General features: G+C 45.5%; 1 protein-coding gene across 2 annotated transcripts in view; it reads right to left on the bottom strand.

Moving 5' to 3' along the window:
* Positions 1-408: 408 nt before the first annotated feature.
* The window catches only part of LOC138977053 (uncharacterized), a 58747-nt gene continuing 43871 nt past the window's right edge, over positions 409-15284 (bottom strand). For both annotated transcript variants that reach the window (XM_070349963.1, XM_070349964.1), the window contains 3 exons: positions 14924-15279; positions 1268-2133; positions 409-924 (listed from right to left, as the gene is read on the bottom strand). In XM_070349963.1, coding sequence (XP_070206064.1) covers positions 684-924; positions 1268-2133; positions 14924-15279 — 1463 coding nt within the window. In that variant the 3' untranslated portion in view covers positions 409-683. The remainder of the gene's footprint in view (positions 925-1267; positions 2134-14923; positions 15280-15284) is intronic.

Raw genomic sequence — 15284 nt, 5'->3', positions numbered from 1 at the left:
CACTACAGGGGGAGTGTTCTGTTCTTTTTATAGCAATGCATACTCTTCTTTAGTTTTATACCAGGCACTACCTGTCCATAGGGTGCAAAGTTGGGGAAAATGTTGCGCGTTATAGTCCAGATAGTATAGTAGAGAGTTTTTATCTTTTAGTATATTATAATAATAATAATAATAATAAATAACTTTTCTATAGCGCGAGTCCCATCAATTGGCTCCAGGCGCTTTACAAATTCATTATAGAATAAACTAGCACAAATCAACAAGCAAACAAAGCATACATTTAACTGAGACATAACACCAAGAACCCAAGCACTAAGCAAAAACTTAGCGTACAATGTTAAAAGTACACACACACGCACACACACACACACACACACACACACACACACACACACACGCACGCACGCGCACACACAAAGATACCATTGACAAATAGACCATAAAGCACATACAGGGTAGAGAGTTCCAAAACAGAATAGAGTTGTATTATATTATGCAAGGCATTAGCTAAGCTGTGGCCTTTTGGTATTTTTTAACCTAACATCTGCTACCAATTCAGAGACAATTTATCTTACAAAGAAACATTTTAAGGTTTTTTCCTAACACCGTGAAGAAGATAGCGTGTTTGTGTATAAAGTTCATGCGTTATTTGTTATGAAAGTGTCTTCATGCGTAAACAGCATTCAGTAGGCAAAGCTAAACGTCTTGTATCTGTAGTTCACCCCTTCACGTTTCTGCAGCTCAATGCGCTTGGCATGCAGAGTCTCAGAGAGCCATTCCTGGTGCACGTCAAAGTTGGCCTTGCGACGCGGGATGGTGTTGTAGAAGAAGGTCTCTCTGCATTCCATGTGTACCTTGGGTGGCTCCGGAGCTACTGATGGTTCTGCACACTTTACTGTGTAGGGTAGCCGCTTAGTTGTCTTCCTGCAAAGAACATATCTTTAAACTTGAGCTTTAGTTTCCAGCAACAGGCGTTACCTGTAAATGTGAAGCCTTGTGTACTTATAGTAGAATAACAGTTGTAGTGCACAGAGAGAACTATGAAACAATAATGTTCAAAAGCATGTGCTTGTCAATTGGTTGAGTATGCTCTCCACACAAAAATGACTGATTAAACCATCACATAGACAGATTTAGGACTGTAGTATGAGGAGCGAGAGCAATTATTGCACATAGGAAATACTACCTTCCTTCTGCATAAAAACAGGATTATACAACTTGGTTAGACACAAAGAAGTGGGAGGAAGGTGAAGCAACAGTGACTCACTTAATGTTGTGAGGGTCACCATGCACCTGGGCCCGCCAACCATACTTGTCCACTGCCTCCTGGTTGTCAGGGCTGGGGGAGCGGTCATCTGCAATCATCAAGTCCTCAAGGCTAGGGCTGAGTGATAGGGGGTTCATGGGCTGCTGTGGGCGCAACGCCTCCTCCTGCTGCTCCTCCTGCATCCTGTGTAGCTCTAGTTCTGTGATGGTCTTGCCAAGATGCATGAGGTCCTGCTGGCAGAGAGCGCTGTGATGCAGGGCAGGGCTCTTGCCCTTGTGGTGTACGCCCTGGGCGCAGATGACAGTGTCAGAGGCAGGTCTGGCGGAGAAGACAGGACGTTGAGGAATGCCAGGTTTGGTGCGGTGAGTTGTGGCACTCTTCACACGCTCCCGCCGAAAAGTGCTGGCCTCTGACCTGCCGCTGGCTGAGCTGGGTGGCCGCGGCTGCCGTTGCTGCTGTTGCCTCAGCAGTTTCTCAAAGCGCTGCTGACGTTCTACCAGCTTCTTCTTCTCTTCTTGCTGTTTAAGGACCTGCTGGCGGTACTCTTCCTGCAGCTTTTTGCGGTCGGCGATGCCTTCTGAGCTGCAGAGAGAAGCCTTGGATGAGGCATAGTGCTGAGGGGTGGGAGGTCGAGGATGGGGCTCTGGCCAGTACACAGGTGGTGGGGAGTGCACCTCCACTCCTCCATCTCCAGTGGGGATGAACACATAACCTGAGTCCCCCCCTGTACCTTGCTCACACGGTGGTAGAGGTGTGCCAAATACTTCCTCAGCAGCAGTTTGGCCAGTGGCTGTTATCACATAAGGTTTGTCATACTTGCCAACAGCATGCTGTTTGGGCCACTCGACCTGGATCTTGCTTTCAGTCTGCACACAAAATACACATGATTTTGACAAAGTCATTGGGGAATATGCCACTGAGGGTCTGTTAAATACCGTGCCTCTGGCAAAGGGTAGTGATGAATATCATTGCAACTGTGACATTTAGACAGACACTGTAAATGTATCTGCAATGTGCCATAAACCTTTTGTACCACTTTATAATGTAAACTTAAGGCCGTCCACTTGACTATCTGGCACAACTTTTTGATTTAAGAGTTCTTTTACATGGATTTTTCTCATATGTTTACATGGCTAGAAAGATTACGCCAGTGGTAATACAAAAATGAATCTTCGGCAGTACTTGTATCAATCATTCACTTGCAGGCATGCGTAGTTATGAATTTTTTGGATGTAACTGAGCGATTCCCATGATGCGTTTTACAAATCTTTCCGGAACATTGTATTACATCTGAAGAGATATCTGTAACATTTCCCGCAGTGGGGCACTGCGGTTATGAAATTAAAGGCCCCTCCTGTTTTTGGAACCGCAGGAGCTTTCTAGTTTGCTGTTAGGTAGATTTTTGGTTCCTCTTTCCTGTCATGCTCTCTTTTTCTTCATGAATTCTTTTCTTTTTTCTGCCTTCTTGCTCATTCACCTGTATTTTTTCCAAAAATCTCTTCTCTTGCCGCTTGTCTCGCGATTCATGTATAGTTTAATCTGTTAGTGTTCTGATGTAAGTCCAGCAGTAGATAGGTTAAGCCTATTTTAACATACTGGAAACTGGTAATCTTCCAGTAGGTATTAATTTAGTTTTACTAAAGCCTGCTGGGACACAAGTAATGGGTTAGTGCATTTGTAAACAGGAATCGCTTGACAAGTGGCCCCCTTCATCCCCCCCTTCCTCGTCCTGATATGGCTCTGCGTAGTCAGCTGGACGTTAAGCAACAAATAAACAAACAAACAAACAAACAAACAATCTGTAACATTATCCAAAATGTTACTCAAAGTACGTCTAGTTTGAAGGCATAATATGCTGAACATTTCAAAGCAATCTACCAGCTAGGTCATTGCTGAAATACAGCTCTTTTTGTCATGGTAGCCCTCAAAATTGATGCAATTGAACCTCCTGTTTTTTATCGCTCACGCGATCGACACCTGCATCAGTTGGAATGTCACAACACATGACAACTATTAGGTGAATATCAGAGCTGACAACTGCTACGCTTTCGGCGTAGCATGCTACATTTTAAGAGCATTTGCTACGCCAAGCAAAGGGTTGCTACGCTTAAACAACTAATGACAAGCATGCAACAGTTCCCTCTTTCTTCCACTCCGTGTGGCTGTCACAAAATGGGTCATAAAACATAGTCTACACTGAAAGGTGGTCCTGCAGATACTCTCTAAACGCCATTTTATGTTCCTGCATTCTCCTGAAACTTTATTAAAAATGTCTATTCTTGTGCAAGAAGGCAAAAATGCAGATCTATGTTGGAATACATTTTAGAAAGTGCTACTCTCAAACACCATTTGCTACGCTGAAAATTCAAAACAATTCTAAATTGCTACTCTTGGGGCTTTACAAGGGTTGGCAGGTATGGGTGATGAATTTGTCAGATTTTGAACAAATTGTAGTGACCCGAAATTCGAACTACAGATACCGTACTTTCGGGACTATAACGCGCAACTTTGTTCCTAAACTTTAACCCCTGCTTTCTAATCGCTGTTCAATTCAAAGAACTGTGGAGAAAGATTGATAAAGATCAGTGTTGGATTCAGAAAGACGTGTATTTCGGCAACAGCGCGGTCACTGATGAGCGACTAACCGCGAGAGATGCGTCGTTCGTTCCGAAGCAGGTGCAGCGAGATTCTGTCGAAGTATCTCGATGCAAAGAGAATTTATCTTTTGCCATAAATAAAACATGTTTGTTGTTTTTACATTTAGTCAAGACTTGTTTTAACATAGACGGGGAATCGAGACGAGGGTGTGGTGTATGTGTGTGTGCCTGTGCAGCGATTCAGAGAAAACTACTGGACTGATCTTCATGAAACTTAACATCAGAGTTCCTGGGTATGATATCCCCAGACGATTTTTCGATAAATATCTTTGATGACGTCATATTCGGCGTTTAGTGAAAGTTGAGGCCGCACTGTCACGCCCTCATTTTTCAACCAAATTGATTTAAATTTTTGTCAAGCAATCTTCGACGACGTCCGGACTATAGGATTGCATTTCAGCTTGGAAGCTTAAAAATGAGTTAATTAGTTTGCTCATTAAAGTTGTCATTAAAATCGAATTTGCAGACACAGATTAAAAAATGATTGCATTGTATTCTTCATCTTCTCCTGAATTCAAAAATATATAGATATATTATGTTTACTCCACAAATGTGCTCAGACGGTCTTTGGTTAGCCGAGACTATCTAAAGGTTACAAGTCTCTGTGATGACTGGTTTGTGGTGTTGATCTTGACTAAATGTTTTTATATCGCTTCACGCGGCTTGTTTGTTTGTTTCCATATTCAGTGTTTATTTACTGCATTTTGTTTTAACTAACGCTGCTTCAGTCTAGCCTCGGGACCAGTGACACGTTGCTTGGTTCGCGGACGAATTCAGTGATCCGGGCAATGGCCAATGCCGAATCACTGAGTGACTTTGTCCATGAGCTGAGTCCAGAAGTGTTTCACCCCCCCCCCCCCCCCCCCCTGTTAAAAAATTCAAAGTGATTTTGTGGACCCTTAGGGTGTATAGAACACGAAAATTGACGTTACCAAGAAATATTTTGCGGACTGCTATGTTTTCTACCTTAATTTGGAAGGGTACCCCCATACTGTACAAGCTTTTGGTCGGTCCGTAAACTTTAATGAACTTTGGTGATCAACTGTGGCGTTATTTCTTAAGCTAAAATATCGTTCTTTTCGTGTATGTTGACAACACTGATTTCTGCACGATATACAACAATCAGAACGACAATAACCGCAATACTGTGACCACAGTGAAGGCACGCGTGCACCCACCATATCTCGAACTGTCGATTTGCTGAAATATATTCAATAAAGTTTTTCTGTGGAAAATGGTGCAACATACTGGAAATAAAGTACAATGCAGTTCAAAAGTAGACTTTAAAGCCGTTCTTTTGAGCTATCCCACGTTACCACAAGATTATTCTGACGTACACTATGGCGGGTTTATCTCCCCTACCCCGGATTTGGCTTTGACGCAAAATGCATTCTTCTGTGGCGATTTCTGCACGCGTAGCGTGTACATGTATAAATAATTAAATGTGTATACTTTTACGTTCTCTGTGTAGTAATACTATCCTTCATTTGAATCATATAACTTGATAAACATAATAGGTCATTAGGGCACCAATGATGACCCATCTCTCAAACGGAGTCAACTGTCAATTTGCTGAAATATTGTCAATACACTTTCTCTCTCAACAATTGTGCAGTTTATTGGAAGCAAAATACAGTAGAATCCGCTTAATAAGGCCACCTCCGTGCAGGACAAAAGTGGCTTTATTATGCGGGTGGACTTATTAAAAGGATCTCAGGCAAACAGAGCAAATAAAGCGAAAAAACACCACAGTTGTCATGTCTGTCCTCTTGCGTTTGGTGGCCATGGTTGCTTGTGTCCGGATTTCAAACTAAACCCCTTTCTATCCAAGAATTGTTGGCAGTGACAGAAATGCGATCATGAACATTCACTCACATGAACAAAAACTTCTGTTTGAAGTTGTTTACGACCACTGACTTGCACTTAACGTGATTAACGTGATTTCAAACTCACAAGAGGCTGGCCAAAACGTCTCAGGTTGTTTTGAAAACCATTCATGGATTAGCTGTGAGTGATCAGACAGCGATTACAGACTCACTGTTATTGCTTTTCACATCCAACGCGAGCCCAAAAGTGACTTTATTAAGCGGGTTGGTGGCCTTATAGAGCGGGTTTTTTTTAAGCATAAAACATAGGTGAATCCCGCAGTGGGGCACTGCGGTTATGAAATTAAAGGCCCCTCCTGTTTTTGGAACCGCAGGAGCTTTCTAGTTTGCTGTTAGGTAGATTTTTGGTTCCTCTTTCCTGTCATGCTCTCTTTTTCTTCATGAATTCTTTTCTTTTTTCTGCCTTCTTGCTCATTCACCTGTATTTTTTCCAAAAATCTCTTCTCTTGCCGCTTGTCTCGCGATTCATGTATAGTTTAATCTGTTAGTGTTCTGATGTAAGTCCAGCAGTAGATAGGTTAAGCCTATTTTAACATACTGGAAACTGGTAATCTTCCAGTAGGTATTAATTTAGTTTTACTAAAGCCTGCTGGGACACAAGTAATGGGTTAGTGCATTTGTAAACAGGAATCGCTTGACAAGTGGCCCCCTTCATCCCCCCCTTCCTCGTCCTGATATGGCTCTGTGTAGTCGGCTGGACGTTAAGCAACAAATAAACAAACAAACATAGGTGAAAATCCGGCGTGCAGCCAGAAATTGGCCTTAAAACTAGCGGGTGGCTTTATTATACGTGGACTTATTAAGCGGATTCTACTGTACAATGTAGTTTGAAAGAAGAATTTCTTGCCGTTCTTTTGAGCTATCTCACATTACCATAGCCATAGGATTATTCTGACGTCCACTATCGCGGGTTTATCTCCCCTACCCACATTTGGGCTTTGATGCAAAATAAATGCTTTGAAAATTCATTTTGGTTTTCCTATTACCATAAGAGTGTATTTGAACCTTTCAAATGTGGGTGGGTGGTCAGTGTTGGTGTGTGTGTGTTTGTGTATGTGATTGTTGGTAAGTGCTGAATCGCGTTGAATTTATCAAATGCATACATTGTAATACTGTTATTAAGACGATGTTTAATACAATATCGACATGATAGCATGATCAACCGTGCGAGAGAGAGAGAGAGAGAGAGAGAGAGAGAGAGAGAGGGCAGGCAACGAGTAAATAAATAGAAAAGAAACACAAAGTGCCGTTCATAAATTCTTCTTTGTCATCAATATAGCAAATCTAAGGCATAACATTTTAGACGTGTTAAAAATAAAAGTAATTGGTTGGACATTTCCTGTGAGAATGCGAATGCGAAAATAATATAGCATAATAATAATAACATTTAACATCTTCCATACCTAAAAGCGTCATGCTGTTCATCCTGAAATGGCGTTCAGTGGCAAATGGCCGTTTGAGACGGGTCCAGTCATCTAGCTTATCTGAATCGTTCATGCTCACTTCTAGTTCGACATAGATCTACATTGTTGACTTTCAGACACTAAATTTGAAATGCAAATTAGCATGTGATTCAACATGAAACAAGACGATGATATCAGGTAATATTCCCAGATGCTACTTCAATGAAGAATATATATGGAGGAAAGCAGTAACACTAATACATAACCAAGCAGTAACATTGTGAAAAGGAACAGACAATCAAAACAAAAACAAACATCCACGGTAGACTCGAATATTTCCACGTTGTCTGTGATTATTTCCTTTTGATGTAAATAAAAACATATAAAGAACATCCCTCCTCTCCAGTACTCCTTCCACCATGATTGCACGATACCAATGGCAAAAAGTGGACGGGTTCCAATAGACACACTACTACACGAACCACTGAATGTCTTCCTAAAAGACTTGAGAAATATTGTTATCAGATGTTATGACTGTGAATCTGCAGAATCCAACATTCATGGAAGCGCTCGCTAGCCTTGGGGATACATGGCACAACCGAAGAAGTCAAGGATGACCTCAATGCTTTCACATGTCTTCTGTACGGCAAACATCGTTTCACCAGTGTCGATGACGTCCGGTATCAGTAGCTCAAAGAGAGATGTGGTGATGAGCTTTTGAATGCAGGCCACAACGTTGACTTGTCAACCATGCCTCCGTGCAGACAGTCATAACATCTGATAAAAATATTTCTCAAGTCCTTTAGGAAGACATTCAGTGGTTCGTGTAGTAGTGTGTCTATTGGAACTCTTCATTAAATTACATATCTTATCCCAATTCACATATAGCAATTTACTTCAGTTTAGTGCTAGGACGCTGAAAACTACGCTCACCCTGGTAAGGGGGAAAGTAACCCTAAAAATAGAACAGCCTTGACGGTCACATGACAACGTCAGGACAAGGTTACCTCCCAGCATGCTCTGCGCACGCGTGCTCTCGCCGCCATATTGTATTCATTCTACTCTTCAGCGACGTTGGTTGAGGACGTGTTTTGGTTCCCCCGCGGGTTAGGGGGAAGAATTTACCCGATGCTCCCCAGCATGTTGTAAGAGGCGACTAACGGATTCTGTTTCTCTTTTTACTCTTGTTAAGTGTTTCTTGTATAGAATATACATGTAGTCAATTTTTGTAAAGATTTTGGTCAAGCAGTATGTAAGAAATGTTAAGTCCTTTGTACTGGAAACTTGCATTCTCCCAGTAAGGTAATACATTGTACTACGTTGCAAGCCCCTGGAGCAAATTTTTGATTGGTGCTTTTGTGAACAAGAAACAATTGACAAGTGGCTCTATCCCATCTCCCCCCTTTCCTCGTCGCGATATAACCTTCGTGGTTGAAAACGACGTTAAACACCAAATAAAGAAAGAAAGAAAGACGTGTTTTGGTTTACGCTCGGGCTATTCTTTAGCCCACTTCTTCTTGGCAGTACCAACCCTGGTCACACGTCTGTACCTTAGCTTTTTGGCTGAGATTGGGTGAGATTTTTCCAGTTTTTCTTGTTTTGTTACTTTCGTTTGCCACAAGTTAGTCTTTGTTTACGTTTTGACGTTCAAGACTTTCGCCAGTATGGCAGACAGTGGGAAGAAGAAATCTAGCGCTAAGAAGGCGGCGAAGAAAGCAAAGGTTTCGAAAACCACAGTTAGTGTGTTTGAACCAGTTTCTAAGAGTTCGTTTTCAGTAGAAATTGATGACCCTAAGAGTCCTGTAATGCCGGCATTGAAGCAAGAGTGCAAGAGGGCGCCGGTTAAGCCTAGCACAGTGACGGAGAAGGACGATTTGTCCGCCATGTTTGCTTCCTTTAGCGATCAAATGCGTTGCATGTTTTCAGCGGAGTTAAAGTCGGCGAGTGCGCAGTTGCTCTCTCTCCATTCGGGAGCGGAAGAAGCAAGCGCGCGAGCGAGGGTTAAGGCAACCCCGTCAGCCACGGTTACAATACAATACAATACAATACAATAACTTTATTAATCTCTAAAAGAGAAATTACAGTACGATCGCCGATGTTCACGCTGAACAAGATGGAAGTGCGTCTTCTCACCGTGCATCTTCTGCCGGGATCGACAGCATCACTAAAGGTACCGTAACTGTCCCACAGGGAATTACGCAAGTGCATGCCTGGCCCGTTAAGGTTCCAGCGACGGCACAACGTAGTTCCCAACTTCCGCCCGGCGTCGGGCAGGAAGCCGTCAATTGACAGGCATCCGGTTAGGGAGTCACCCTTCCGGTGCTTGCTCTTAGTACGGGAGATACGAAGTGCATGCCTGGCCCGTATGGAGTATCAGCGACGGCACAACGGTCTCAACTTCCGCCACGGGAGCAGGAAGCCGTCAATAGACAGGTAGCTGGTTGGGGAGTCTCCCTTCCGATGCCTGCGCTTAGAACGGAAGACACGCAATCGTCGGTCTGGCCTGTTCAGGATCCAGTATCGGCACAGCGTTCCACACTTCCGCCCGGGGGGCAGGAAGTATTCTCAAGGGCGGATGCTAGTGGTGATTATACCTCACAAGCACCCTCACTTCCGGGGGATACCGCCTATGACGATGCAAGTTAATGTGGTGGCGAACTTCCGGAAGGAGAATCGGAATATGGGGATTCCGCTGTGGATGATGATACCAGTTTCCGGTTACCAGCTAAGCTACACCAAGCGGTAGCAATGGCAGCTCAGGTAGCCTCAAGGTATTTTGAGGAAGGAGTGGTGTCAGCAGCAAATGCTACGGCACCACCACCTTCAGCTGTTGGAGATTTCCACTCACCACAGGAAGAGACACAAACTTTTAAGTTTCGTGAATCTCCTTCAGTGGCTTATGAGATGTCTTTGATCCTGGCTAAGCGTTCGGTGCACGGGTATGCGTCGTCTGATTCAGTGCCTCTTCTAGCAGAGCATGGTCAGGCACCAGACTCGGCCAAGCCTTGGCTATCTGACGCACATCGAGCCTCTCACAGCAGGCGGGACGAAGGTTGACGTTGAACGCTACCCCACGCAATCTCATAGACTCCTACTCTTTACCACGCGCGACGCTCCCGGTAACACCGGAGTTGGCGACGCTCAGAGAAGACGGCTATAGCAGAGACAGATCTGTTCCTTATACAGAAGCCTCTCTCTTGGGTTTGGAGGAAACAGGGAGATTCAACTTGGAGTTAGCGTCTCTGTCGGAGACGCTGCTCGGGTCTCTCTCCCGTTCTATCGCCACGTCACTAGATCCGTTTGAATTTCGGAGTGACGCGAGTGTAAAGGACGTGACTACTCTGCTCGCTACTTCGGCTAAAGTCTCAGCAGAGCAAATGCGTCTTTCTGCTCAGCTTTACGCACATGCAGTGCATACGCGCAGGTCCGCGTTTCTGGCTGGTTCTACTTCTTCTTCTTCAGCGTTCCAGAATTTTCTGGTTACGTGTGAGCTCGTTTGCCCATTATTTTGGGTTCCCCACACAATACTCTGAGAGCATAGTCAGCTTCACTCCGCTTTCGTTGAGTAGGCATGCTGGGTATTTTCATGTTTCCATAACCCACCGAACTCCGACATGGATTACAGGATCTTTTCCGTGCGCACTTGGTCTTGTGCTTGCGTGTACACACGAAGGGGGTTAAGTCACTAGCAGGTCTGCACATAAGTTGACCTGGGAGATCGGAAAAATCTCCACTCTTAACCCACCAGGCGGCAGCGACCGGGATTCGAACTCACGACCTCCCGATTAGGAGGCCGACGTCTTACCACCACGCCACTACGCCCGTAGGCTGGTTCTAGAATTCAAGATAAAGCCACGCTGGAGGTTCTTAAGTGTTCGCCTTTCACTGAGGGTTCCTTGCTAGGACAGCCGTCTCTCGACGCCCTCCAGAAGGAAACACAGGACAATCGGGACTTAGCGATTGCCAAGTTAGCTCAACACGGTTTCCCTGAGCAGCAGAGCAAGAGCTATGGACCGCCTAAACCTTCCGCCTCTTCGGCGAATAGGGGCAGGTCAACACAAGCCAGCCCTTCTTCGAGGGGACGGGGAAGAGGCGCGCCTTACCCCAAGAAGAAGCCGTCTTTCGGCAATTCAAGGGGGTCTGGACGGAAAGCACACCCCCAATGATGCGTCCCCGAACCACTAACTCACGCACCCACCACGCCTTTGGTGGCAGGCGGCCTGTCTCGGGCCCTTACACATTGGTTGCTAAAGGTAAACAGTCAGTGGATAGTGGGTATAGTGCGTTCGGGGTTCAGGCTACTCTGGAAGGAGGGAAAGGCTCCCTTAACCAGAGTTCCTCCGGAGTTCAAGTTTCCCGTCAAACTGGAGGCAAAGATGGCGATACAAGCAGAAATCTTGTCTCTACTTCAGAAGGAAGCGATAGACGAAGTAACGGACCACAACTCCCCAGGATTCTACGGGAGAATGTTCTTGGTACCGAAGGCTTCAGGGGGCTGGCGCCCTGTTTTAGACTTGTCTCCTCTGAACAGATTTCTGAGACAAATCAAGTTCACAATGGAGACGCCAGCGTCAGTCAGAGACGCACTCAGGCCGGGAGACTGGGTGACGTCGATCGATCTGACAGACGCATACTTTCACATCCTCATGCATCCATAAGACCGGAAATGGCTGAGATTTCGGTGGGGAGAGAGAGTATTCCAATTCAAGGCCCTTCCCTTCGGCCTATCTTTGGCTCCTTGGATTTTCACGATGGTGGTACGCCAGCTGTGCGCCCTAGTCAGGCAGCAGGGCGTACGACTCAGGGCTTATCTCGACAACTGGCTTATCCTCAATCAGGATCGGGAAGCATGCAGTGCCCATATGCGGCTCATCCTGTGTCAGGCTCACGAGTTGGGTTTCTCGGTAAATCAAGCCAAGTCGGAACTTACGCCATCCCAGTCGTTCACGTACCTGGGAATGAGGTTCAATACGGTAGATTGGTCAAGTCCGCCCCTCACAGAGGAGGATAGACAAACTGCAAAATCTAGTGAAATCGTTAGCGTCACAGAAGCAAGCTCCGGTCAAGGAGCTGGCATCAGTGCTTGGTCAAATGGAATCCATGGCCACACTTGTCCCTCTGGGGAGAGTGCACAAGAGGCCATTTCAGGCAGCTTTGAGTTCGGTTTGGAACCCCTCCTCCCAGGGATGGCAGGTCTCGGTTCAGCTAGAAAGCTGGTTTCAGCAGACCACAGCTCAGTGGCTAAAACCATGGGTCTCACAGGGAGTCCTCATCACTCCCCCTCCACCAGAGGAGGATTTGTTCACAGTCGCTTCCCTGTCAGACTGGGGTGCTCATCTCTCTCACCACACAGCCTCAGGCACGTGGACAACAGGCCAAGCCCTCTCACACATCAATGTTCTCGAGTTAGAGGCTGTAGCCCACGGTCTTCAGAGCTTTCTATCACTGGTGGCAGGCAAGCAAGCATGTTCGTCTTCATACAGACAATACTACAGTTGCAGCCTACAACAACAGACAGGGCGGTTCTCGCTCTCACACTCCGTCTCTCAAGGCATGCCAAATTCTGAAGTGGTGTCACCAGCATCAGATAAGGTTGTCAGCAAAACATCTGCTGGGGAAACTGAATGTTTTGGCAGACTCTCTCAGTCGATCCTCGAAAGTACTCCATACGGAGTGGACGATCACCCACCACGCTCTCCAGCGGCTATGGGTTCAGGTGGACAAACCAATGGTCGATCTTTTCGCAACACGGTTTTCAAGGAGATTACCAGTGTTCATATCCCCGTTTCCGGACCCGGAAGCCTGGAAAGTGAATACACTGGAAGTCGACTGGACAGGACTCACGGCTTATGCTTTCCCACCATTCCAACTTCTTGGAAAAGTGCTGAGGAAAGCAGAATTGGAGCAACCATCCCTGGTTCTGGTCGCGCCGATGTGGACGAGTCAGCACTGGTTTCCGGATCTCCTCCGCTTAGCAGAAGGTCCTCCCATTCCTCTAAACCTGGAAAAGGGAGAATTACTGCAACCACGCACCGGCATTCAGCACGAGAACCCACAGTCCCTGCTCCTTCACGCATGGAGACTGTGAGAAGATCCCTGCTCCGGTCGGGTGCCTCGGAAAGGACACTTGATTTGGTTCGTAAAGCGCACAGGAATTCTACGAGCTCAGTGTACGCTTCAGATTGGACGGCTTGGGTTAAATGGTGTGCAGAGAATCAGGTCAATTCTGTATCCCCACGTTCTATGCAGGTAGCTAACCACTTGTCATGGTTAGCAGCTCAGGGCAGCTCCCACTCGTCTCTTAGAGTCAGGCGTTCTGCTATTTCGGCTACGTTGAGGCAGTTAGGTCACAACATTAATCTCAGCGGCGTTATTGCTAGTGTCCTAAAAGGTGCATCAATAGGTTTTGCTAGAATTACAGCCCCAGTTCCTGCATGGGATCTCTTCCTTGTTCTGGAATTCTTAAGATCGCAAGATTTTGAACCATTGCAATCAGCTAGTCTAGCTAATCTTACTCGTAAGACACTTTTGCTCGTTCTTTTGGCCACCGCAAGGAGAGGTAGCGAAATTCACGCTCTCTCAGGCTCATCTAGAGACATAGCTTTTGAAAAAGATGGTTCTATCACTTTACGTTTTAGGCCGGAATTTCTAGCCAAAAACCAGAAGCCTGATCAAATTTCCCCCATAATCAGAATTCTTCCTCTTAACAAAATTCTGGCTCCAGGGGACCCTGATATGTCTAACTGCCCAGTTCGGGCTCTTACCAGTTATCTGTCTCGCACGGAGCCTATCAGAGCTAATCAGCAGAAGCTGCTTTTCTGAACACGGCTAGGCATAAAGACATATCTAAGGTAACTCTTTCTAAATGGATCTCAACACTGATCAGACAGGCGTATGAGTGGTGGCACAGAAAGAAAGGGGGGGGGGGGGGGGGCAGTCAGTTACGTCGGCAAGGATGGTTAGAAATCATCCTGAACTCAAGTAAAATTAGTTCCTTCCCTTCGGGTCTCATTTATCCCTGACAGGATGCCTTTGTTTTCTTTCTCTCGAGAAAAAAATCAATATTTTTTTTATACATATCTAGAGCTTTTCGTAATGTGTTATTGATATAAGCAGATTCGCGATCGTCGATAATGATTTTTCATGGTGTTGTGTAATTTTTAAATTACAAAGGAATTGATATGTAAGACAGTTTCAAGCGAGCTATCTTTCGCGGATGTATTTACTGTGCAAACAACTCTAAAGATGTCAAAAGTGTCACGTGATAATCAACTTTGTCACGTGATCATAACAAAATGGCTACAGAGCGGACACTGACTGGTTAAAAGTAGATGTGTCTTTTGTGACAATGAAAAGACCGAGTCCAGCCATAATTATACGGCTGTAGGCAAAGTTGGTGGAACATTAACAGCTTGGTGAAATGGTTGAGTCTCTCATTGGAGAATCTGTTCGTCGAGAGATGGAAGAATCGGCCATTCTGCAATCATTTTCGTCTTTTTTCAGAAACATTAGCGAAAAACATGTGGGAGATAACTCTGTATTCTTGTTTTGATAGATTTCGGCTTTTAGCTCCTTTACTCCGCGTAGTAAAGATTCATCCTATCAGAGAGACACTGAGCGAGAGCGTGGACCGATGATTATCAGAATGGGTTAGAAATGGGGTTTTATTCAGTCATAAACTATCGTTGATATGACTAAAAAGTCTCATACCTTAATGTCTCCTTGACCCTTAGTGGGGAGCTGTGCAGAGTTAGGTTGCAGTTGAGGGGTGGAGGCAGGCGTGAGCAAACCCCATGGTGTCTCGGCCAGGGTCTGCTTGCCCCAGGCCTGCATTGGAGTGGGGATGTTCATCTTGGGCACGGGCCTGAACTTGGGCACTGGTACACTCTTCGGTCTGTGAGTGCCAGGGCGCGAGCCACACCTGGCTATGCCATTGGATGTAACGGGACGCGAGGGCGGAGGAGTAGGGGTAGAGGTTATTCCACGAATAACAAAGGCTGGTTCTGGGGGTTCCACAATAGGGTTGTGGTAACCTGATTCTCTGAACTTGTACAGGCATTCTAGATCTGCA

Source organism: Littorina saxatilis, linkage group LG9 (genome assembly GCF_037325665.1).
Source record: "Littorina saxatilis isolate snail1 linkage group LG9, US_GU_Lsax_2.0, whole genome shotgun sequence".
In the NCBI taxonomy this organism is placed as follows: domain Eukaryota; kingdom Metazoa; phylum Mollusca; class Gastropoda; order Littorinimorpha; family Littorinidae; genus Littorina; species Littorina saxatilis.
This window is presented reverse-complemented; position numbering and strand designations above follow the sequence as displayed.